The 26,899-nt window shown below is 31.8% G+C and overlaps 1 protein-coding gene and 1 long non-coding RNA gene across 2 annotated transcripts; one reads left to right on the top strand and one right to left on the bottom strand.

The window, feature by feature from the left end:
- The first annotated feature begins 5,226 nt into the window (after nt 1-5,226).
- On the top strand, nt 5,227-5,675 carry LOC132939448 (uncharacterized). Its single transcript, XR_009663980.1, has 3 exons — nt 5,227-5,283; nt 5,440-5,498; nt 5,566-5,675. It is a non-coding gene; the product is annotated as an uncharacterized LOC132939448 (long non-coding RNA).
- Nucleotides 5,676-12,807: 7,132 nt separating this feature from the next.
- On the bottom strand, nt 12,808-19,034 carry LOC132938881 (zinc finger MYM-type protein 1-like). The gene is made up of 3 exons (XM_061005873.1): nt 18,965-19,034; nt 13,436-14,674; nt 12,808-13,328 (listed from the first exon to the last, which is right to left on the bottom strand). The coding sequence occupies exons 1-3, from the start codon at nt 19,032-19,034 to the stop codon at nt 12,808-12,810; spliced, it is 1,830 nt and encodes a 609-aa protein (XP_060861856.1).
- Between the last annotated feature and the right edge of the window lie 7,865 nt (nt 19,035-26,899).

Raw genomic sequence — 26,899 nt, 5'->3', positions numbered from 1 at the left:
GTGCGTGTGGTAAGACGCTGCTACCGTGGGAACTGATGAATAAGGGTTTTTTATGTGAGACGGGGCACCGTCATGACAACACACATGGAGTCAGTCTGTCGTAGAATGAACAGTGTACGATTAACAGTTTGTAGCCATACTTAAGATTTTTATTACCAATTTTAATAAAAATACATTAATTATTTTAATCTTCAATTGGTGCTTACGTTTTATTTTTGTGTTGTGCGAAAAATCCATAACACTCTCAGTGAAATCCAGGTGAGCTTAGGGATGTAGTAAAATTTCATACTGCATATCTTAGTAATGTATTTAGTACATTTTTTTTTTCGTTTTGAATTTATTTTTTAAGTATTTTAATGGTTCAAAATGGTTTTCCATGTTTTTATATTTTTTGTCCCAGATCATCTATACTTCATCCACGTTAAAAATATACCTTGTCATCGATCAGTTTTTGTCTAGCGATGGTCAGGTGACACTCCATTTTTACCCACACCGAATCAACCATCTGTCTGGTTAAGGTATGCCCCTGCGCGACAATCAGCCACTGATCTTAACGTGCATTGTGTATAGTATTCTGATCCACTAATATAGCCAGTATCTGTGAAGTTTAAATAATACAATTATCAGAGTTCTAGTTCAATATAGTGTTTACTGATCTTAAATTCGATGTTGTGATCTTAAAATCCCGAAGCTCCACGTTCATCATATGCTTTTGTTGTGTTTGTTTCTTAATTATTGAGTTTTACGTATTGGGTTGTTGGTCAAATGACAAAATTAAAATCCCCGTAAATGGAGGGGTCAACATAGTGATGGTATAGGACGTTGTTGTTACGGTGGTATGATTTAATGGTTCATTCCACCTAGGTGTTATACACCGGGGGATGTCATCTCAATAACCGAGACATAGTTATATTAAAATTTTAAATAGTTTTCTATGAATTGTTAAAAAACTGCATCAGGGAAGAGGTAACAAATTATTCACTATAAAATAATACATAATAAATATTGTATTCGTATTGTATTTCTTAGAAGGTAGTGTGTATACGATAACTCGTATTAACAATCGTAGAAAGAGAATAAAGCCTTTGAGAAATCTGGTGGTTGAAAAAAGTTGTGATTACTAAAATTGGGGGAACAGTTTGAAAACATACTGGGTATATGACTATAAAACCATAATCTACGTGTACATGCAAGTGTGATAGGAGAGTCGAATGGCCACAAAGTTTAAATCCAAATTATTTTACGCTATGTAATGTGATTTAGACAAATATTATTAGGAGATTATTATTATTAATACATACCCTAGTAATAATTTTACAAGCACCACAATACATTCATATTCCTTCCTGTCGTTTTATTACATACCCTTTTATATTAATATGTGTTATCATAAACCTATATCCCAGTATAATATATCTTATATTATACGGTATATTAGTACCTAAAAAAAGAATGGAAACAAAAAATAAAAGAAAATTGAATAATATCCAAGTTAGTTATTATTGTTTTTTACCATCATATAGCTTATAAGTTATAATTTTGTTTTTTGAATAAAAGCGTTAATAATTCATTAATATATTTTGAAAATATGTAGAAATAAAAAGTATCACTAATAAAGTAACAATGAATATTTAATTTAACTAAATTCAAATAATTTCAGTACCAACATGCTCTGTTCTAAACAACTATCATGATAGTCAAGGTAATTACTAATTAGATATTATAAAAAATATAAATCTTGTATGTTATAAAGAATATATTATTATATATTATATTCTCTAAAACTATGAAACGGTACTATAGCTATTTGTATATAACTAAAATAAAAAAGTAGGTAAGTGGATGTCACTCTGCTAACATCATATGTCCTCATCTTCCGTGTCTAGTTCTTAATCGGTTAAGGAATACCCAGTCTCGCCGTGGAAGTTCAAACCCTTTAATTCTTTGTGTTGAGTCTTTTATCAAATTTTTATTTAATGCCGTATTGCCCAGCCACTCCTCCTGCCATTTTTGAGCATTGCAGAACTGCGACTGCATTAGCTCTCTGGCCCTGGTCGTTTCCTTGACTTTTGTCTTAGATCGGGCTCATTTTCTAAGTAATTGTAGAGGATTGAGTTTTTGTAGGCATCGGTCTTAATAAATCTTTGCTTCCGGGTAGAAAGGGCTTAAGTCAATTTTTCACAAAAACATATTTTCCCGCAGATGTAAAGCTTAATTTTTGCTGAGTTTTTTGGTACATTTGGCATAAGTCAGTGACGAATATTATACTCATATCACTGAAGAAATAAATAGGGCATATCTAAACATACAACTACGTTTGGGAGAAAAGGCGTATGATGACTTATGTCTGGACAAAAAACCATAAGTCGTGGACAATTAGGGCGTAAATCAGAACCAGTGAAATCAAAAGGGCATACGTTGTGGAAAAAAGGGCATAAGTCAGAACAAGTGAAATCAAAAGGGCATAACTACAGTTATCTCGTTAAATATTCATAATAACAATAATTTTAATGGTTACATGCACTAAGAATGTAATATATTATATAATATAAAAATACCTTAAATATGTATGGATATAATGAACTTACAAGGAAAAATTTTCAAACTTCGATACTGCTGTTGCAAAAAGTTGATAAATTTTACTTAAGCCCTTTTTCCCTAGGACCAAAGATTAATAAACTTACTAATGATTTATTCCTTCTGATTTCTGTTGGTGCGATATTTGGAAGAACGGGCAGCCATTGTATAGGCGTTGATTGTACTACTCCGCTTATTAAGCACATTGCACTGTTTAAAAGCGTATCCACTTTTCCTGAGACAGTGTGCACTAATCGAACAGATTGGAGCTCCATTCCTTGTTAGGATACATAGATCCGGAGAGTAGAAACGGAGAGTATGACAATAGAAACTATTTACAAATATTCTTTTCCAAAAAATTTACTTTTTGTAATTATGAGGTTAGGTTTACATGGTTATACCTACGTTTAATATAACACTAAGAATTTTAACTGATTTCTTGTTACTGTCTTATGTTTATACCACTCCTAGAGGCTATTAAGTTATAATTCATAACTAAATTTGTCTTTTAGATTTATTAGATATTAATTCATTTGAAACCAATGTTGGATGTTATTGACACTTGCTTTCCATTGTAATATTTCTCCAAATAAATCCAATTAATAATTTTGGTTAGATTTTCTATCCATTACAAAAATATTAAGTATTAGAGTCATACTTCATTGTACATTGTATTAAGCTAAAATAATAATTAAAATATTTTTTTTTATTGTTATATTGCGTTTATGAATAAAAATAATATGTTATGAGTTGATTAGAATGAAACATAAAATATGTAAAAAACTGAATAAAATAATGTAACTTTTTATAGGATCTGAATATACTCTTGTCGATTTCTGTAAGTATACATTAATAGTTATTTATAATATTAAATTTAAAAATGTATAATACATGGGGTACCCTTTTCGGGTGTGGTGATTTTGAGTACCTCAGTCACCGATGTAAAGGTGTAGCCTGGAGATCTGAAAACAGTGTTTCATAGGCAAAAATCCATTAAAATTTCAGGGTGGGCTAACATTAATACATTATTAACTTCAATGTGGGTGGGAAGATTGACGGATTTTTTTTTTTTTGGGGGGGGGGGGGGGTACTTTGTATTTTAAGTTTAAATCACATTTTTACAAATAAAACCATATGATATTATATTATTTTAATGATAGTTATAATTTTATAAATTGTAATGTTTTTTTTATTAAATTATATTTTTTACTTAAGCTATGTAGATATAAAATGTATAACTAATAAAGTAACAATGAATACTTATTTAAATCTAATTCAAATAATTTTAGTACCAACATGTACATTTCTACTCCAGTATCAAAATAAAAACCAGAAAAAATATACAGGTAACTTGGTATTAAACTGTTATTAAACTTTATAACATTGTTAAAAGTCGTTATAAAACAGTATTTTTTTTTCAAAAGATCATAATTTTAACTATTTTTTATAATTTTAAAAATATATATATTAAAAATGCTGTTTTTTTAAGGTTAAAAAACTAAGTAAAAATTATTGTTTTCAAATAAAATTACTTTTTGTAATAATTAGATATTTCGGTTCATTATAAAATTAATACATTATATATCACGGCAAGAATTTTGATAAGTATTAATTACTTTGAAATCCTTGTTGAATATCCTTGACACTTGGTGGCCATTGTAGTGCACGCTAAATAAATTGAATGAATAATTATTTTGGTTAGATTTTCTATCCATTATGGAAAATTAAGTGTTATAGTCATACTTCATTGCATTAAGTGAAAATAATAATTAAAAATTTTTTTTTTTTTATTGTATTTACGTACACAAATATGTTACGAGTTGATTAGAATGAAGTATAAAATCACTAAAAACTAAGGTTTATGAATAAAATAATGTATCTTTTTATAGGAAATGTATATACTGTTGATGATTTCTGTAAGCATACGTTGATAGCTCTTTATAATATTATATTTTAAAAATGAATAATGTATGGTGTACCTTTATCGGGTAACGTGTGTGGCAATCCCGCTTACTTAAGTCGCCGAGGTAAAGGCGAAGCTGAAGATCTAGAAACACCTCAGGCGTGTAAGATCCAGTCACCGAAGTATCCTCACCAAAAAAGATTTTTGATGGGTCAACTAACTATAATGATATAATACATAATACATTATATTCTTTTCGCATTTCTCAGTAGGTATATGTGTATATATGAAACACGTAACAACAATGGTAGAAAGAGAATAGATCCTTTGGGAAATCAGGTGGTTGTAAAAAAGTTCAAATCCAAAGTATTTTATACTACGTAATGTGATTTAGACAGTTATATTATTAGGAGATTATAGAAAATTGTGATTATATTACAAGCACCACAAACCTTTCACATCCTTTCATGTTGTTTTATTATATACCTACCTACTCGTTTATAATAATATGTGTTATAATATAAGCCTATGTCGCAGAATATTATACATTATATTATATACCTATTTTATACCTAAATCAAATAGGTACTGCATGAACATGTAATATAACTATCATATTATTAATTATAGTTTATAATTCATGTAATTATATTTTTTACTGTGTCTAGTGAACTATGTAAATATAAAATGTATGACTAATAAAGTAACAATGAACACTTAATTGAACTTAAATAAAATTATTCCAGTTCCATTATGCACTTTTGTACTCAATTATCATGAAAAAAATAAGGTAGAATATGAAGGTAATTAGTTATTAAACTGCTTACAAACCATAAATCTTATACGTAATGTAGAATACCAATATTTTAATATTTATGCTCTAAAACTATGAACCGGTACTATGGATGTTGTATTCAACTAAAATAAAAAAATTAATTTAATTATATTGATATTTTTAGATGAACCTCAAGAACCAGATCCATTTTGCAATAAATACAGCGAAGAGAAATGACTCTGAGTAAGCAACATTTGAATACTATTAGATATTCACAGATCACAAAAATGAATTGTGTATTTTATTATAGGTTTATTAAAAACATGGTAGGTAAACAATATATTACATTATTACATAATTTTTAACGAAAAGTTGATAAATGTTAAGCTTGTGTTCAATTTTATTTTATTTTAATTTAATTTTACTAACGTAATTTTCCAAAGGTACAGTTTCTTGAAATAAGCAATTATATACCTACACGTTTTACCTTTTGCACTTTCCAAATCCTGTTTATTAGAGAAAATAAATAAGAACTACATGATCTACCCAGTCAAAGGCTTTAGAGATGTCCGAATAGATAGTGTCGACTTGAGAATAGTTTTCGAGTACGCTTAAAATGAAATTATTAAATTAAATGGTATTAAGAATAGAATTTGAATACTATATTATAATATAATATTTTATGTACTGATGGAATATTTATAAAAATACTCTATTTCAAAGAAGTTTGGAAAAAAAAACCCGACTTAAACTCGTCACGGTTCGCACACGTGCGGCCGAATATTGCAGCTAATCTGAGCAGTCCTACCGTATTGCGCAGTATTTTCAAAATTATTTGGAATAGAGTATATTCCGTACTGTTATCCGTACTGTTTGACTGTACATTTCCAAATTTTTATGATTGGACCGACGCAGAGTTGGGAATAGATAACTAAAAAATTTATCTAGATAAGATAAGATAATTTTAACAAAATATTATCTAGATAAAAATAAAGATAACATTAATGTAATTTATCTAGATAAAGATAAATACAACAATACATTTATCTATATAAATATCTAGATAAATATAATTTTTTTCCACTTATTTTTATTGTTTTTTAGTATTTTTGTATTATTAGATTTATATCAATATAATGACATAATATTTATAATAACAACTAATCGAGCCTTTGAAATACAGTTCTACGAAGTTAATTTTAATTTTTTTAAAAAACGAATGGGGAAATAAACTATACCTAATAAATTTTAATATGCTTATTAGTTATTACCTATGGCTAGTAGAGAACGATGTATAGACGTATAGTGCAAGCCCGCATGCAAGTTCTCGTATTATCGTAATATTGTCGTTGGCAATAATAACAAGAAATAATATAGGTATTCTTCTAATTTATATTTTACTCGCTCTCCGAGCGTCGCTGGGGGAGACCCCCAAACCCCCCCCCCCCCCTCCCGCCCGATTTATTTGGGCCATTTGGGATCTAGCGGGTTAGTCACCTACCTCGACGTTGGACTTATATATCTCGGTGTTCATTACTGCTGCAAAAACCGCAAATTAAGTAATAAATTACGTGAAAAAAATGTAAAACATTTCGGGCGTCCATGCAAATCATATAGCCGCCGTCTTTTTTTAAGTGTCTAGCAGGTCAGTCACCTCGAATGACGTTCGCCGTAGTAGTAATAAGGGTAGGCTATCGTCTATCCGACTTCGTCGGATAGCGGACAATGTGCGACGACCGGGTCACGTCGTCAGATATGCAATCCGACTGCGTCGAATCGCGGACAGCGTTCATAACTGTCGCCGAAAACGCAAAATTAAGTAATAAATTACGAGATGAAAAGAATTCAAAACATTTCGGGCTTTTATGCAAATCATATAGCCACCGTCTTTTTAGGGTGTCTAGCAGGCCAGTCACCTCAGTGGTCGGGGTAGGCAATCCGACTTCGTCGGATAGCGGACAATGTGCGACGGCTGGGTCACGTCGTCAGGCATGCAATCAGACTGCGTCGAATCGCGGACAGCGTTCATTACTGTCACCGAAAACACAATATTAAGTAATAAATTCAAAACATTTCGTGCGTATATATTCAAGCCTGTATAAGATAGTAATAGCGACACGACGGCGGAGCTCTCCGCGATGTCAATCGGCCCCCGGGACTCGTCGCGAATTACGGCCACGAGTGGCCTATACATCTAGGAGGGAACGCGAATAAGGTTTCAACGTGACTGTACGGAGTGTTATATTTTGAAAAAAATCGTAAAATTTTCGTTATTTACAAATAATATGATAAGGTGGAAGTAATAACAAAAAATAAATATCGAAAAAAAATCCGGATTATCACGGCTGCCACAAATTAACGATTATCTCGACGGCCGGCACCGAAACCACGACCTGCAAGTCATCCGCACACACGCCTAAACCTACCTACCTACCTATCGAGTTGAAAACTGACGTCAAATCTATGACTCTTAAACAGTAATGCGCAAAACAATTTATCCCTCCGACGCATATATTCAAGCCTGTATATAGTAATAACGACGTGACCCCGCTAAATTAATTATTGTTGTTTATCAATTACTTATTTAAAAACTATATTTACTAAACGTACCTATTACATAAGCAATATCAAACAGTATAGGCATATCATTATACAATAATTTAACTACCAGACTTTACTGAAATATATGAAGATCTATTTGTTTATTAATATTGTATTATATGGTATCTGCAGCATTATAATTTTTAATTTCCTCAACCAATCAAGTCACCTAAAAACTGTTATGAATTAAGTGGGTACTACATATTATACGTCATGTAAGTTAGTTATATTGTACTAGTGTCTATTCAAGCAAAGAACCATATAATCCAGCCCTTGTTAAATAATATAGGTGGGTTGCTCAATAAATGTGTAGATAATAAAATAGTATTAATTAAATATTAATTATTAAATAGTTTAACAGCATATAGACCATATAGTCATATCATAATACAATTATTTAACTGCCAGAATTTAATTAAATACATATTAAGTTATATTTTGTCTATTAATATACATAATTTGACTCACCTAAAAACTGTAATATTTTAAGTACCTACTACGTAGTAGGTATATTATATATTTAATATTTAACCACACAATCGTTTGACATGGGCTCAAACCCTACCTATATAGTATAGTCATATATCATTATCTCAACCAATAAACTCACTTGAACTGTAGTATATTAAGCACAACATAGTATAAATGTACCTTAGTTATGTTACTATTGTCTATTCGAGAAATTAATTTGTTATGTATTAAATAGTTGATTTCATATAATACCTACTCATAATTAAACCTACCTATATAATATAAGTTGTTTCAAATAGTATATAGTCATATAATCATACAATTTAATTTCCAGACTTTAATTAAATACATACATTTTTATTTTCATTATTAATATTGGATTATTTAAAATCTGTATCATCATTTGTATGCTACAACAAATTCGACTCACCTAAAATCTGTAATGAATTAAGTGGGTACTACATAGTATACATGTAGGTTAGTTATTATTAGATAATAAAAGCAGTAGCTGTGTATATTTTTTATTTATTAATTTGATTTTATGCTAAAGATTGAACCCATCAAACGATGCTTAATAAATGTAGCTAATTATTTATCAAATTGTTTACTTGATTACTTAATACTCATAACTAAACCTACCTACATAAGTAATATCAAATAGTATAGCCATATCATCATACAATTTAACTGCCAGAATTTAATTAAATACATGAAGATCTATTAGTTTATAATTATTGTATTATATAGTATCTGCAGCAGCTTTGTATCATACATAAAATTTATAATTAGCAAATTATATTACCTCAAACAATCAACTGCCCTAAAAACTGTAATATATTTAGTACTACCTACATAGTATACATGTAGGTTAATTATATTACTATTGTCTAATTCAAGTATAAAAGAACCATCCCATATAGTCCAGCTCATGTTAAATAATATAGGTGCGTTGCAAAAAAAGTAGGTATTATTTATTAAACAGTTTACCTATTTCATATAATACTCATAATTAAACAAACCTATAAAAGTTATTTCAAATAGTATATGGCCATATCTTTATACAATTTAATTGCTAGACTTTAATTAAATACATAAAGTTCTATTTTGCTATTGTATTAATATTGTAATATTTAGAATCTGTTGCAGTTTATTTTTTATACTACACTAAATTTATGATTACCAAATTTGACTCACCTAAAAACTGTAATATATTATGTACCCACTACATAGTATAGGTATTTCATATTTAATATTTAACCATATAATTGAGCCCAATAAATATTGCTCAATAAATGTAGACAATAAAAGCAGTGTATATCAATTTGTTATTTACCTTTTAATTATCTGTTTATCAATTTGATTTTATGCTCTTTACTATGTAGTAAGTACATAATATATTGCAGTTTTTAGGTGAGTCAAATTTGGTCATCATAAATTTAAATTTAAATTGTATAATGATATTGCTATACTATTTGATATTACTTATGTAGGTAGGTATTGTATATTTAATCGTGAGCATAAAATTATATTAAATATATAATGCCTATACTACGTAGTAGGTACTTAATATATTACAGTTTTTAGTTGAGTCAAATTTGGTAAACAAAAATTTAGTGTAGCACACAAAATATACCTACCCGTAGTATAGTCATATCGACCAATCGATTAATAATAATATATTGTAATACACTCTGCGTTGAAGTATTCGAACGTTTCCGTCACATCCATCGTCGACTCGAGCTAGGATATTATTATAAAATTTAACTAACCCAACCACCGTATCAACTCTTAACATTTAGACATTTATTTATTAAGTATGCATGTACCTACAGTACCTTCTGGGGCTATTTCGTGTATCAAATATATAAATACCGATATGAGTAGCTCACGGCGTCACCGAGATCGAGTAGGCAAAAGTCTGTAAAATATAAAATCGAACTCTTCAACGCATATATATATATATGCCTGTATATAGTAATAACGACGCCGTCCGCTCTCGCTGTCCGCGAACGAAGTACGGTCGCAGGCGGTCAATACATTTAGCGGGGAACGCGAATAAGTCTTCAACGGGGAGGTCCGACGTCTTCAATAGGAGTAAAACTCGAATTTTGAAAAAAAAACGTAAAATGTTCGTTAAATACGAATATACTTTGATAAGGCGGAAGTGATAGCGAAAGGTAAATAAAAGGAAAAAAAACGCGAAAAAAAAATTCCGAATTTACACGGCTGCCGCAAAATGCAAATTAACTTCAATCCCGGCGGACGGCATCGAAACCACGACCCCGGGTCAACCGCACCAACGTCTTACCTACCTTACCTACCTACCTACCTACTGAGGTGAAATTGGCAGGGCTTGAAATCGAAATAAAATTTTTCGATTTTAATTTCAATTTTGCTTATCGATTTTAGTTCTTTTTGATTTAAATTTAAAAATAATTTATCGATTTTAGTTTTTTTCGATTTCAATTTAAAAATAATATATCAATTTTAGTATTTTTTGATTTTGATTTAAAAATAATATATCGATTTCATTATATTATGATTTTGATTTTAAATATAATTTTCTTTTTTTCAATTTTAGATTACATTTTAAAATTTAAATATCAAATTTATACTATTATTATTTCAATGTCACTGAAATATTTTCAATTTATGAACTTTAACTATACATTTTTGATTATTCTTTATTACTTTTACATTTCAATCAATGTGAAATTTAGATTAGATTTTAGATTCTGATATTGATTAACTTTATCAATTAAATTTCTGTCGCAACCAGGCCCGTATTTAAGGGAGGGCTCGGAGGAGCAATTGCCCCTGGCGGCAGTATAAAAATTAGGTTTAGGGGCGGCAAAATATTGAAATGGTCAAAAATGTAAAATGAAGGTTAGCCCCTGGCGGCAATATTTGTTAATACGGGCCTGGTCGCAACCATTTAAAATTTAAATAATAATGCCCAAGATCTAACGTTTACCTAGTGTTTAGACTTTTTTAATAACAAAACACTTAAGAGCCACCAAAATTAAAGATATTACCCAATAGATTGTTATGCTTTTTCAATTTTACCTTCAATCTTACATACGGACTCATTTTTGTCAATATTGTAAGAAAAAAATAATTTTTACACGGGATTAGTTTGAGGTCTACCCATTTAAAATTATATAATATGACAATTTTACAACGTGATAACTAATAACCGGGCATGAGCGGCATACACGGCAAGCTTCAGCAAACTGAACAGTCAAATCGACAAAATGTAATGATTGAGATTGACGACGCGTAGCAAATTAAATTATTAAAACTATTTTAGTATTTTAGGTTATTGGTTTAAACTTAACAACATACGCGCCACGCACTAAGATATTATTATCTTACCTCCATAATACAAAATATCTATATACGGAATAAATAATGTACGATAATGGAAAAATTATTTTTCCAAGCATTTTACTTAATAATAAGTTAAATGTGTGTATGGAAATAAAACTTGCAATAACAACAACAATCGCCTGTCGAACGCTGATTCCTTTTATCCTATAATATGTAGGTACACTATATTGTAAAGATTCTATTTTAACTTTCAAGAAAACAAAATATTAGACACAAGTTATTAATTATTACTAGTAATTAGTTATTACTATTGTGCATAATACGCAATATGGTCATTATGTAAGTATATAATAGTCAATGCTATAACTTATAACCCAATATATCAATGCGTGTGCCTATTAACAATATAAAATATAAATAGACCTGATGGCTGTATGCCTGTATACTTTTTAATTTTAAATTAAATGTTTTTTGTAATTTCTTTAAAATCGATATTATTATGATATGATTTCGATATTGATATAAATTATCGATTTCAACTTTTTTCAATTTTAATATAAATTTTGGAAATCATTAACCAGCATTAATGATTTTGATATTACTTTTGATTTTTTAAAAAATTTTTAACGATTTTTATCGATATTTAAAATCGATTTCAAGCCCTGGAAATTGGTGTCGAATCTATGACTCTTAAGCATAGGCGCCGACTTTTAGATATTAGCGCGGGGGCAAATTCTTCTGTTAATGGGAAAAAAAATTCTATAGTTTGCTGATCGGGAGGGGTAATTATCTGATTGTTCCGTAATTCTTTTTTAATATTCCTATAGGGTACAAAATAAAATATTATGCATGTATATTATTTAAATTTTATTTATTGGTTTTATTTCTTTTAAATTATTTACATGAAAATATAGAAAATAAAATGTTTTATTATACAATACGTTATATTATAATACATATATTTATTTTAATGTGAAAGTATTTTTTTCTTGTTGAACACTTATTTATAAAATTATTTCCTATTTTGGTATAGTCCAAAGATTCTACAATTGTTTTGTGGCAATTGAGAACCGCCAAATCATTCAAACGTTTTTGTGTCATAGTACTTCTCATATAATTTTTCAATCTTCTTAACATAGAAAAAGATCTTTCAGTAGTACCTACACGTTGTGACTGGTACTGTCAATATCAATTGTATGCATTTTCTGAGCTCGGTTAAATGAATGACCAAGTGTGGTTTATCTTTAGCAATATTTAAAACATCTGAAAATGATGATACATTTAAGCCTTGGCCTCTAATTATATCATGAAACATATCTCTGTGCAATTTTAGTTTATCAATATTTAAATCATCTTTATAAAATTCGCAAATTAATTGTGGTGATATACTTGGATCAATAAAAAACATTTCAACATCACTTAAAAACATTCGAACTTCAGAATTAAATCTTAATTGTAAACCAGATAGTATATGATCAATAATTTCTTTATATATTTTATTATATTTACTTTCAGGTGTAAATAAAAAGGACTGGGATGTACTGTCATCATATTTAAGAGGCATTTTTCGTTTTCTAGATTCTTTTGGTGGATCTAGTTTTAATTCTGACCATTCGTTTTTTGTAGATTTCCATAAAATATTGAATGTATCTCTCATACTTGAAATAGTACCTTCCAAAGTGTATCTTCCAAAGTGTTCAAAATTTGTACGGGAAGTTTAAAGTATACAGATTTACTTTGTAATATTGTATTTGTTGTTTCCATATGTTTAAAAATACTAATTACTATTTTAAGCATTATGTAAGTATCTGAAGATTTTAATTGTTTTAAAAATCCTTTTGCTTTACATCCTGCATCGTTCTTTTCAGTTTTTGAAAAATCCGATAAAAATGTCAATAGTTCATTATAGTTATCCATAACAGATAATAAACTAGAATATCGTAACGTCCACCTAGTTGGACAAAACGGTCTTAGAGCAGTCACGTTCTCTTCTGTTTGTAACATTTTAAACCAAGATAGCCTCTTGGGTAATTGTTTGATAAATGTAATTAATTCTCTTATAAAATTTAGTATATCTCTAGCTTTTTCTACATTTCGCATACTATCTTGGGTAACAAGATTTAAAGAATGAGCTTGACAGTGAACAAACAATGCTCTAGGTTCAATTTCTTTAGTTCTAGCTTGTAATCCTTTGTGAATTCCAGAAACATTGCTAGCACCATCAAAACATTGTCCTCTAACATTATGAATATTCAACTCTAATCTACATAGAATATCTTTTAAAATATTTAAAAGAGTATTAGAATCAGTTTTAGGTGTTTCATAAAATCCTATAAAATATTCTTCAATTTCAAATGATTCTTTGTCCACTGTTCTTAAACAAAATGAAATTTGTTCTTTTACTGTAATATCACTAGTTTCGTCTAATAAAATAGCATAAAATGTATTTTCTTTAATTTTTATAATAATGTTTCTAATGACTTCTCTTGAAAGTATACTAAGAATTTCATTTGTTATATCGTGGGAAATCCATTTATAAGTAGTTCTACCTAACCAGTTTTTTAATTCAGTCGAATCTTCCGATCGAAGTTTTAATAACTGATTGAAATTTGCAGATTCATCAGTATGCCCTCTTATTGCTACGCCTTGTTTTGCCAAAAACACTATTGAAGATAATATTTTATCAAAAGCAAATCTTGATTCTTCCATAGATTTTTTATGACTATCCGAAATTTGAGCATATACATTAGCATTTGTTTTAATAAAAGAACTTTTAACAATATTTGTTTTGTGCAATTCTGAACGTTCATGCATATTAAACCTTTCCACCACTTTTTTCCAATTTTTAAAGCCCTCCAAGATAAATACAGAAACATTATTATTGCTATTACTACTCAGTCTACTCATAGATTTACATAATTTGCAAAAAGCTTTATCATTAATTTGATCATGTTCTAACCAGTCATATTTGTTTAACCAAGATGTTAAAAATGTTCTTTTTTTTTGTTTTGAAAAATCTAATGTAGTCGATGTAGATAAATTATTTTCAGAATTAATTTGATTATCATAATTTTCATTAACGCTTGAAGTTGAACTACTATTAGAATTAATTTGATTATCATAATTTTCATTAACGCTTGAAGTTGAACTACTATTAGAATTAATTTGGTGGTTAATTAAGTTTGAGTCAAGTTCGATATTTTTTTTTTGTATATATTTCCACATAGACATAATTGTTATTTGTTGAAGAATTACTTTTATTATTATTTGTAATGCCCTACAAAAGTTTTAAAAAATTAAATATTAAAATTTATTTTAAAATCTGATTTTGCCATAACTATTTTTAACAAAAACTAGATAGGTGCGTACGTAAAAATGTGGAAAAACGGCGTAGGCGCTAAATTGCATTTGTTCCAATATGATTTATAATATAAACTTACCTTAATGGCTTATTGTTATAATCTTCGAATAGTACACTTCGTAGGAACAGTAATAACTAACAATAATAAAATAATTGAATAGGTATTGGTATTAATACTGTAGAATAATCAGTACAAAAAAGGAAATACTATGGATCACTAGTTAAGTTAACACGTAATACGTATATCACCGCAGTCTATTTTCCGTTGCGTTACTGTGTCGCCACAATGGAGATACTAGTCGACTAACGAGTAGGTAACGACTACGTGTCGACTAGTTGGTGCATAGATACATGTATATCATTCTAAAAACTATAAAATATATTTGCTTATAATTTATAAAATGCCTATTGCCTATACAATATTATCATGCATGTTTTTATTTTTATATAGTATTAATGGTATACTATAAAAGTAATAAAATCAGCTCTGTCTCTACATTTCGGGAATAATTGAAATTACAGATGTATTTTTAGACCAAACATAAAACCAAATAGTAGTGAGCGATTTATAGTATTTGAGTATTTATAATTATTATCGATGATCATATTTAGGTTTTATATAAATATACAATCGTCGATGTTCATGTTCTAATGAATATTTTCATGTCATAATCTGGTATTTTAACCAAATAATTATTATTATACACAACGGGGGCGAAATAATACTTTTACCCCCGTTAAATCAATGCACGGGGGCGATCGCCCCCTTTGCCCCCGTGGAGTCGGCGCCTATTAAGAGGGGGGTAAAACTCGAAAATCTAAAAAAAATTTGAAAAAAATCGCAAAATGTGATAAGGAGAGTTGATAACGCAGCGACGGCTCCGCCGCCGCCGGGAGATCGCCCATCCGGGAAATGCGAATTTTTCATAGGAGGCGCCCTCGGGTTTCTGTTTTTTATACAGAGAAGATTATATTAGAATTTTAGTAACATTGATCTTATAATTTTGTAGGGCACTATAATATTTATCTAGATAAGCCCATTTTTTTATCTAAGCTAAACATTAGATAAATCGTAACGTAATTATCTAGATATTTTAAAAGATAATTTATTTCAAAAAATCTTATCTAGATAATTCCCAACACAGGACCGACGTATTTAAATAAAATGTATTTAAATTGTGTATTCTTGTTGGGTTTTACAGTACCTTGTAAGTTACAATATTTACTATATATATTGCCATATTGGTAATATTAGATAGAAAATATACACATTAAAAGAATAATAAATTAAACATTATATATGAAAAATCAAACATCTTGAAAAATAATTAGGTTCATTTAACTATTTAAGAATTTTATATTTTTAATAAAAACATTTAAATATTTAGAAAAATTCGCAGATCCCAAGTATTAAATTAGTTGTGTATTTTAGTTGACCGAAAAAAAACCTGGTTTTAATACATACATATCATACATAATATAGTACCTATTATACATATATAATAAACAATTAATCAGTATATAATGTATTCAACCAAAATAAAAAAAGTTTAATAAAACCAAACTGTTTTTCTTTTATTTTTAGATCAACTTACTACCTCCATAGGGCACAATGGAATTATTTTGACATGATATTATATTAAATAAGTTATCTTATTATAATATATAACTTTACTATTTACATATTATCAATATGCACTTATAATCATTTATCTTATATCAAATACTAATTACTTAAAATGCAATGAAAAATAATGCACTTCAATTATTAATGAGATTTTATGATTTTCTAGATGTACGTATATCATATTAAAATTATTCATATTGTTTAAAATGATAAAGTATAATAAAACCACACACGTAATATAATTGCTTTGTTCTTTATTTTTTTTTTACTTTAAATGTCACAATTCATGCTTGATGTCTCATGGGCATACACAATTAAATATTACACCAGTTTAATTCTGTAACTATAGTATGAGAAATGAGTATATTAACTAATTAAACGAACGAGGTTCAGTAGTTGTTTTTGTGTTATCTAGGGCGTTTTGTTCTAAAGAATATTTTATCTCATGATTGCTATGTTAATTTTATGTTCCTAAAAGCAGCCATGATATTTTTAATAAGTCCAAACAAAAGTGTTCTTACCGAGTATGCTCAACGATTAATTGAATATTTTATGATGACATTTGATCAGATTTATGGAAATTAGAATGTATCACAAAATGTTCACGGACTTCTTCATATTATTACTGACTATCATAATTTCGGCCTATAGATCAGTGTACTGTTACCCTTTTGAAAATGACATGAAAGTATTAAAATCTAAACTTCAAAAATACGAAAAACGTTAGAAATAAGAGGAACATCGCAATTTTCAAAAAAAAAAAACACTTGTTTTGAATAAAGATAACTTTGTGTTTAAACAATTGCATTTTAAGGGTCCTTTACTCAAGGATATAATGGGACCTTAATATCATCGTTTGAATTTTAGTAATTATTTTATGTTAAATACTACTATTGATCGAGATAGTTATAAATTAACCAACTGTGGTAAAATAGTAAAATGTATAAACTTTGCAAATAAACGATTAATAATAAGAAAGTCCCAATTATTGTATGTAGTGAGATAAAAGCAATAGAGAGATGGGTAGGTCGGGGAAGTTTGGATTAATGCAGCAAATTACAAAGGGTATGAGAAATTACGATGGTATACGTACCTATATATTGTCACTTATATTACGTTATTTTTATCCTACTAGGTACTGAGTATTATTAGTTACGGAATTGATAACTTGTCTTAGAGTGTAAAATATATGTGTGTTCACTTATCTCTTATAGCTGTGAAAAGTTTTCGTTGGTCCTTGTTAGAATGGATACATCTCTGATTGGTGTGGATCGATGCACACTACTATTATTTTACGGCTTATATATTATAATATGTTATACCAGTTATAAATTCATATTTTGCTTATGCACTGTTGACTCTTTGTATTTGCGATATGTTATAAAGACAGAAAGGATTTGACAGCATGAAAAGATTAGGAGTTCTTTAAATTATAATGTTGATTAGCGTTTTTATATATTATGTGTTATTTGGAAACTGCATTTTCGTGACATATGTGGGTCTTTATAATTTTATAATTATTTGTTTGCTAATATTATGGATTTATACATTATAATATTTTATTTTGGTATTTATCCGCCTACTTCAAGCAGCACTTGAAATGGATTTTGTTATTTATTTTTATTTAATATTTGTATAACACGCATTTCAATTACCTATGTATATGGGGTCTAGTCACTTAAGAGAAAATTACTTTCGGCACATCGCATATGTCTATCCGGTCCTTTGCTCGAGATCTAAACTGCAAATATATTTTGGCAACCCAACGTCTAGGAGAGACAATGAATTCACAAACAGTACTTGAAATGGAGTTTATGTAGATTCCTATAGGTTGAGATGCATTTTACGTGGTATTTATAATTTGGATTAGATCTTTGGGAATGTAGCGTTTGGATATGAATGTATGGATGCCTTCCCTACATAGCTTAGTATTATTGAATGATCATTGGGTTTATAAAGAATTGAAATAACAGTATTAGCACGGTAGGATAGTAGGGTGAATATATCAAAAGTGAACTCATACCTGGTGTTAGAACAAACGCAATAGTTACCGCTCTCACAAATTATTCTGACACCGTACGTTACTACGGCGGCCCGTTAAAGCTGATGCGTTCTAGAGGGGCTCGGATCCCAGGACAGCAGCGCGCTTTTTCATCTCGGACTGCAAGCCATTCCGTACCGTTGTAAAGTCGTTCAAACGATTAGCGGTTTCATCGAGCCGTCGTTCCCAGGATGCGAGTCCGGGCGGTCCTCTCTCGAGAGTGCGTCACAACTTCGCTCTCGTTTGTGAGGGCCTGTTTTCTGCGTTCAAGGCCGTACCTCGATCACCGACGGTCGGGCCCAGCGTGCCCCAACTGTCGCCTCTCGGCGATTCAGTGTTCAAACACATTGTATTAGGCCGCCCATAGCGGAGCTACCGGTTAATCGACCGCAATCGCCATCATCTGATTCCTCCTCGGCAACTCCAGGAGGCTTTAACGAATAAACTCTGTATTACGAAGGCATGGGAACCACGATGTGTGAAAGTCAGGGCCTGCTAGGGCCTGGACCGGAGGGAAAGCTCACGATCAGGCCCCTCGGACGCTAGCTCTCGTTCCAGATATCATATGCCATCCACTGCATTGCGCTACCAAAAATTGATATCTCCCCAGAAAGTGTCCCTCCAGGGGACTTTCCAGACTTTGCATATTTGTCCGGGGACTAGTGGGTCTCAGTGCCCTGACCGCGATTTTTCCTTAGCCTCGGACGGTGTCCGAGGTCTTTTCTTCCTGTCCTACGCGGTAGAGGCAGGCACTACAGCGCTGGGACAGGAATTTTTCGAGTAGTTTGCTATTTCTATTCTTCTTTCACTGCCTGGCCCAGACGAAGGAAGGTTTTTGCCTAGAGCGTAATCCGGCGACTCATGCCCCAAGGTCCCACCGGGTGTTGGAGCATCCGTCGTTGACGGCTCGCTCCAACGCCCGACGGGCCCCGTGACCCGGCGCTGGTCAGGGCATCTTCGGCAAACTCACACCAGCTGTCGTTGACAACGGGTGCGAGCCCCCGGAAGAAGTCCTGGTAAATCCTCGGGTCTTGGCTTAGTTTTGCGACAGCTGAGCTCGCCTTGGAGAGTGCGTTCAAGGTGGTTTCACTAGTCCATCGAGCGCCTGCGGTCCGGCGTGCCCTACTTTCAGTCCGATCTCTCGAATACCTTTCTATGTTATTCCACGTTTGAAGCCACCGGAAACCGGATGTAAAACGCCCGGCGATGTTGTCGAAACATGGTAGTGGCGCCAGAGACGACCGTTCCTAGTAACTGGGAGCCCTGAGGCCTCTGGAACTGTGCCATTCGCGTGCTAGTTTCGTCGTATCGACGGTCGTCTGTTTCGACACGACATAATATCTGGGGACTTTTACGAATATAGGCGGTATTATTGAGAACTGTAAGTTAGAGGGTCCGGGACGCGGTGCGCCGCCCGTCCTTATCACGCGACCGAGACAAGGATTTTCAATCCGTGCTCGGCGTTCGCAAGCGCTCCGCGATCGTGGCTCCCGCCTAGGCGACAGTCAGTCGACCGCGAACCCACCCGCTGGCCAAGCCCTTGGTTGTGGTTTAACTAGATAAAAGATAGGCAATCGACCTATCCGCGATGATGTCATCACCGCGGCCACGGCCGGCCTCCAAGCCCGTGCAGGGCTCGCGCGAAGCGCCCACACGGCCTATAATAGCGCACATGCGGTAGCCGTCCGGTCGCGTACGCGGTTTGCGACTGAGCCCTTGGCTAAGGTTCAGCTAGATAGTAGTAAGTAAAATATACCTATACTTACGACATATTATATTGTACCAATGTGTGTACAAGCCCAATAGGTTCAAAAATATGGGTTGTACAAGAATATTTAATAGTGTACCCTAAATCAGTTTGGGAACGTAGTGAAGACCGGAACTACGGAGTCCAACCGGATTCGGGCACTAGTGGCCCAGCTCAGTTGGGGTTCGGAAATACGCTGCCCGGTCAATGTGCACAATGCCCAAATTTCTACCTTGCCCGTAACATATATATAATATAATATGTTATAAAATATTGTAATTCCTGAGTTAAAATAGTATGAATAAAATATAATAATTTAAAAACTGTGGGTACACGGCTGTTATTGTTCATAAAGGCATTTGGGTAAAATAAACGTATATAACAAATAAAAACATTTTAATTACAACTAAAATATCTAATACCGTTATTCTTCTTTTTTTTTTAAATAGGTACTTAGCTAATTTTGTCTAAATTTGAACTTCAAATGTCAATAGAAAAAAAATTGTTCTTATAGTTTTTAGATTTTTGGGTTACTTCATAGAAGTTATTAATTATGAGTATCCTTGTTTTAAATATTCAATCCGTAGTTTCAAAAATCGAAAATGTTATATATTTTAATTTAATGTGACAACTCGAGACATATTGCTCATGACTCGAGAGTCATGTGGTTATACCTGCCGCTTTGAGCAACGTCACCAACCACGAGCCGAGACCCGAAGTGCCGGAGCGGTAAAGCGCGATTGAGCATAAAACGATTGAACGTCGTGGATTTCTTTTACTGTAATAATATAATGAGAGACCCCGGGACAAAAGTATGGAACCACGGGTATCACAGTAATAACAATTATAAAATAAAACTCAATATACAATATTTAGGTAAATTAAATTAAATATATTAAGTTGGTGCTGAAAAAGTTTAACGGGCGTAAAACTCGCACTGATAAAATAACAAAGACAATAATAACATATTTGACTAAACGATGATATTTTCAATAATAACTCTAGTAAGAATAAATGATTATCCTCAACGGCTCCTCGGGTGATTACCGGTCATTCGCTTAGAACGTACCTATATTATATTATATAAATATATAATTCACTATACGCATTGTACTGGCCAGATAAATAAAAAAAAAAAAAATAATAATACCTACTATGTACATGCTAATAAAAAGGATCAGACATCCGTCGATGTCTGATTACCCTTTTTCTCCAAACATTCTTCCCACGGGCATCGCCAAGAAAACTTAAACTGTCGCTACTCCATGTTTTCAAAAGAAAAAACGCTGATATACAATAATAATTTACGTAATGTGTTACCGTATAGGCGGCAGGAAGAAAAGAGACATGAATACGTAAACCGACAGGCCAGTGGAAGCTGGTCGTCGGTCTTCGGAACAATAAATTGGTGGGAGACCGGTAATATACATAGTGTTAATAATATAATTAATTCACGAAAATGTGATTGCGGGCAGAGGTGATAGAGTGTGCGGACGGTGGTGCTGGAGGTTTCACAAACCGTTGCGTGGCGAATTTACACCTGATAAATGATAATATAATATACAATTAAGATTAATATACACGAATGACCTTAACATACACTGAACGTTACAATAATTTGCAATTTTTCGAAATTTTGATGAAATTTGTCAGTTTAAAAAGATAAATTCGAACTATCATATGATAATATTATACTATTCTATGCGAAGTGATTAATGTACCTATTGCATTATCTTACAAAGTTCTGTTTTTATTTTCTCTTGTGTGTGTGCCTGTAATCTGTATATAACCGAGGAGTAGGTATCCGAAGAAATGCTTCGATTTTCCATTTCAGCATCATTTCTGATATAGGAAAGTGTATCCAGCTGATACTTTTGAGGGGACACATTTCAATTCCCAACACATTTATAAATAATTGAAAATTATTGTAATAACGTAAATATGTGTTATTAAAAAACAAAAGAAAAAAGTCACTTTGATGTACATTCGGTGTTTAGAGGAGTTACTGGAATGTATTGTTATTTGAATTCAATGATAAAAAATCATTGTTTATGACAGACGATTCTGAGTGAAGACATCCCATCACCCAATAATATTACCAAGAATATTTTATGATATTATTGTGATTAAAGTAATTTATTTTACTATGGGTTAAATTAATTTTCGCTGAAAAAATGCATTTGAAAATGTAATTTTGTGTATAAAATAGGTAGGTACCACATAATATATTATGATTATAATATGCTGTGGCTTAGAGAGGCGGGGTGCTGAAATCAATCATATGACGTGATTGAGAGTAAGCAACGAGCGTTGCCACTAGTTCTCAGATGGGTGACCCGGGTTCGTAGTACGCAAAAATATTGCCACACATAGGTACATGTATTCCTAACCAAACGTACCAACCGTTTCAACCGTTTCAACCGTACTGTGCAACCTTACCAACCTTACAGGCTACTGACCTCAGTCGGCGAAGCCTTAAACCTAATAAAAAAATTAATAATAATTTACTTTAAAAGTTTTAACGAAAGTTTTTAAATTACAACAAATATATATAAAATCGTTATTCATCTTTTCTTTTAAATACTTATCTAATTTTATCTACATTAGAACTTATAATGTCAATAGAAAAAAGTATTCTTAAATTTTTTATTTTTTTTGGTTACTTCGTGAAGATTAGCTGCATGATGTCAATACATGCATGTTTTCGAAATTTTGATGAAATTTGTCAAAATTCAAATTTTAATACTTAAAAAAATGGCGCAGTGGATATTTTTTTTAACAATTATTATGGCAACTTATGGGGAACTTTGTACTATATTTTCAAGCTTTTTGACCCAATTAAAAAATGTTTAATTTCACTGAGAGAAAAAAAAATTTAAATATGTCTATAAGAAGCTCCAAAAAAGTCAAAATATGTCGAAAATATTATCCTGTATCGACAATAGTGAAATAAACATTTGGTAAAAATTCCATGTATCTATACATTTAACAGTTTCTGAATTATGACAAACTGAGAAAATCGTTCTGTGACAATTTGTTAATTTATGAGTGATTATCCATGTTATTATTTTTTATTTGCATATGACATATTCGACTTTAGATAACGTGGGAAATGTTATAGATAAAGTTAGTAAAATTAAAACAAATAAATAAATATGATACTTAAGATAACTAGTCAACTATTTAAAAACAAGTAATAAAATATATAAAATGTTAGTATGGTAGGTTATAGTAGGTATAGTAAATTATAATAACATCAATACTAATAGCAATAAAAATCACAGACGAGTATTTAGTTCTTCAAGCCATTTTATAGCTGTTGGTCCACCCTCGTGTAGTTTTGTTAATCCTTTTTTGAACATTGTAATGGGGCACGACTTAACCATATGTTTGATTGTCTGCGTTTCTCCACATTCGCAAAGTGGAGAGTCTACCATTCCCCATTTGTGAAGTAGGTAGTTGCATCTTCCTTGTTCCGTTCTTATTCGATTAAGCGTTGTCCATGTAGCCCTTGTGCCATCCCAGCCAGGGACTTTTTTAAATGGTTCTTTGATCAGGTCTTTATTACGGGGTTCTGACTGTTCCCAGCGTCTCGTCCATAGGTACTCAACTGATTCGCTTTGAGTTTCTGCATGCCATATGGGAACTCTAGACTTAAGGCGTAATGGCGGATGTTCGAGGATGTCAATTTGTAGTGGCAAAACTGGTAGCAGGCTTTTTAGCTTATGTAATATCTTTGTGGTGTGTGATAGTCTCCTTAAGTCTGGGGGGGCTCTATTCGAAAGGGTGGGTAACCATATTGTCTGAGTGGACCTGACTGTACCTGATATGATACGCATGGTATGGTTTAGTTGTACGTCAATTTTAGCGCAATGAGCGCTTCTAGCCCACACGGGTGCACAGTATTCGGCTACGCTATAAACCAACGATAGTGCTGTAGTCCGGAGTACATTGTTGTGGCAGCCCCAGGTGGTGCTAGCTAACTTAGCCATAATGTTGTTGCGTGATTTTAGTTTATTTTTCGTTCCCTCCAGGTGTTGGTTATATGTTAGGGTCCTATCAAATTTCAGACCGAGGTATTTGGGACATTCTTCTGATACAATATTTTCCCCATCAATTTGTATCTTTAATTCTCTGTTCGCTTCTCGGTTGTTAAGATGGAAAACCTTTGTTACAGACTTGCTCGGATTTAGTTTTAAATGCCACTTTCGAAAATATTTTTGTATGATTATTAGATCATCGTTTAGCGTTTCCTCAAGTTCTGTGAAGGTTCTGGCTTGGGCGACAAGTGCTACATCATCAGCGTATATGAATTTTCTTGAGCTCGTGCAGGCAATGTCAGCAGTATATGTGTTGAAAAGAATTGGTGATAATACAGATCCCTGTGGTAGTCCATTTTGTAGTATTTTGTAACTGCTTACTTTCCCATTGAGAGATACACTGCATTTTCTGTTAGAGATTAGGTTCTCTAGTAGTCTTAGCGTTGTTTTACATTTTATTATTTTAGCCAGTTTTAGTAATAGTCCTCTCTTCCAGACCGTATCATACGCAGCTGACAGATCCAGAAAAACTGCTCCTGATTTTTCCTGCCGTTGGAAACCATTTTCAATGTGCGTTGCTAGTGCAAGGGTTTGGTCACAACAACTTCTATTTTTCCTGAAACCGGCTTGTTCTATAGGCATGGATTCTTCTAAGAGTGGTTCTAGGCGTCTTAGGAGGAGTCTTTCAAACACCTTGTACATTGTTGACAGCAGGGATATAGGACGGTAGTTTTTTGGGTTCCTGGCTTCTTTGTTGGGTTTCAAAATAGCTATCACTTTAGTTTCGCGCCAGAGTCTTGGAAGAACATTAGTGTCTGCTATTTTACTGGCCAATTTTGCAATCCAGCAAATGCTTCGTGGTCCTAAATTTTTAAGGAATTCTGGAAGGATTCCATCTACTCCAGCTGCTTTTCCGTTTTTCACAGATTTTAATGCGTTATAGACCTCTTCAGTAGTGAACTCGTTCATAAGAGTCAACTTTTCTTTACACCTCCTTAGCTCTTCTTGGAATTCCCTTTTCACCTCGATTTTTTCGTTTTTTATTATCCATGTTAGCTCCAAACGTTTCAATTGATTTTCCGATAGAAATTAATTTTTTTGTTAAATGTAGGCAATTTTTTAGGAATCTTGTACTAAATGTTCAAATCTTTAGTAAAAAAATAAAATGTTTCCCTGTTATCATCGACACTGGTTATTGAACGTTTTCAGTCAGTCCGTAGTTTTATAGTCAATTTAATAGTCCATTTAATATATTTTAGTCCGTGCGATTAACAAAAAGTCGCGAGATAACACTGTACAATTAAGTGATTAATATAAAATTATTAGGTAGTTATAATTTACAAAATATAAAATATTATACTTGAGTATAATATAGAACCTGAGCTGAAATATTATAAATGTCAAACAAAAAAACTGTGAGTACACTGCTGCGTTATTGTTCATAAAGTCGTTTCAGAAAAATAAACAAATGAAACAAAAAAAAAAAAACTGAAAATCATCAACAATAAAAATACGTTACGTGTTCAATAAACGACACATGTGATGTCTGGTTTATTTCTCAATTTTTTCCCAACTAACTTCTTGTATTCTGTATTTCGCATTTTGTTCTTATTGTTTTGTTTAATAGTTATTATGTTTGCTGTGTTACAATATAGGTTATCAGTGGCCACGAATGTATGTATAGGTAAACAAGTGCCATATGTATACAACACTGACTAATATAGAAATGTTACGCCAAATAAAACCAGCAGCGCCCAGACATTCAATGCCCAGTGTTGATGATAACGGAGGAATCTCTTGGTAGTATGTATGTATGTATGTATGTATGTATGTATGTATTTATGTATGTATGTACGTATGTATTTATTTATTCTCGAAGTGGAGTGGTGAAGGAGGGAATCGAAAGGCGGTCGTCTCTGAGTTTCTTATGGGATTGCGGGTTGGGCTATAATTTAGTGGTAACTGCGTGAGTCTGTTAGTTGAAATAATATAAATCGATGGGTTACGTGGCACAACATATCGAGGAGTGATAAGTCATTACACGGCGGGATGTTGTAGGGAGCGACAAGTCACATCAAAGACTCGCTCAGTTTAGCAGTCCATGGGCTAAGTTTCAGAACTTTCCTTTTCATACTACTTACATGTTACTAGTATGCTTAAATTTGATGCCACTCAAAATATTATACTAATTTGGCAGTAAAAACGTATTTTTAAAAATAATAATATGTTAGCAACATATTAAGCAGCTGTGTGATTTTTGCACCGTTTTTCTGTGCCTAATATGTAAACAAAAAAAGATTATTTACTACCAGGTATTTGCTCAAATGGTTTATTCAGTTGTTCTGAATACTTATATTTTGTTTTGTATTTACAGAATTACCTTTTAAATACCGTTGTTGAACGACGTTTACTATTATTCTTACTTT

Source organism: Metopolophium dirhodum, chromosome 2 (assembly GCF_019925205.1).
Source record: "Metopolophium dirhodum isolate CAU chromosome 2, ASM1992520v1, whole genome shotgun sequence".
Classification (NCBI taxonomy): domain Eukaryota; kingdom Metazoa; phylum Arthropoda; class Insecta; order Hemiptera; family Aphididae; genus Metopolophium; species Metopolophium dirhodum.
Note: the sequence above shows the minus strand (reverse complement) of the source record. Positions and strands in the feature narration are given on the sequence as shown.

Excerpts from the sequence above, each read along its gene's own strand:
- LOC132938881 (XM_061005873.1), bottom strand. The coding sequence starts at position 19,034 with ATGTGTTTGAACACTGAATCGCCGAGAGGCGACAGTTGGGGCACGCTG. Across the intron at positions 14,675-18,964 it reads CCCGACCGTCGGTGATCGAG|ATTTTTCAAAACAAAAAAAA; the intron begins GTACGGCCTTGA and ends CGACTACATTAG. Across the intron at positions 13,329-13,435 it reads AATGCTTAAAATAGTAATTA|GTACTATTTCAAGTATGAGA; the intron begins GTATTTTTAAAC and ends ACACTTTGGAAG.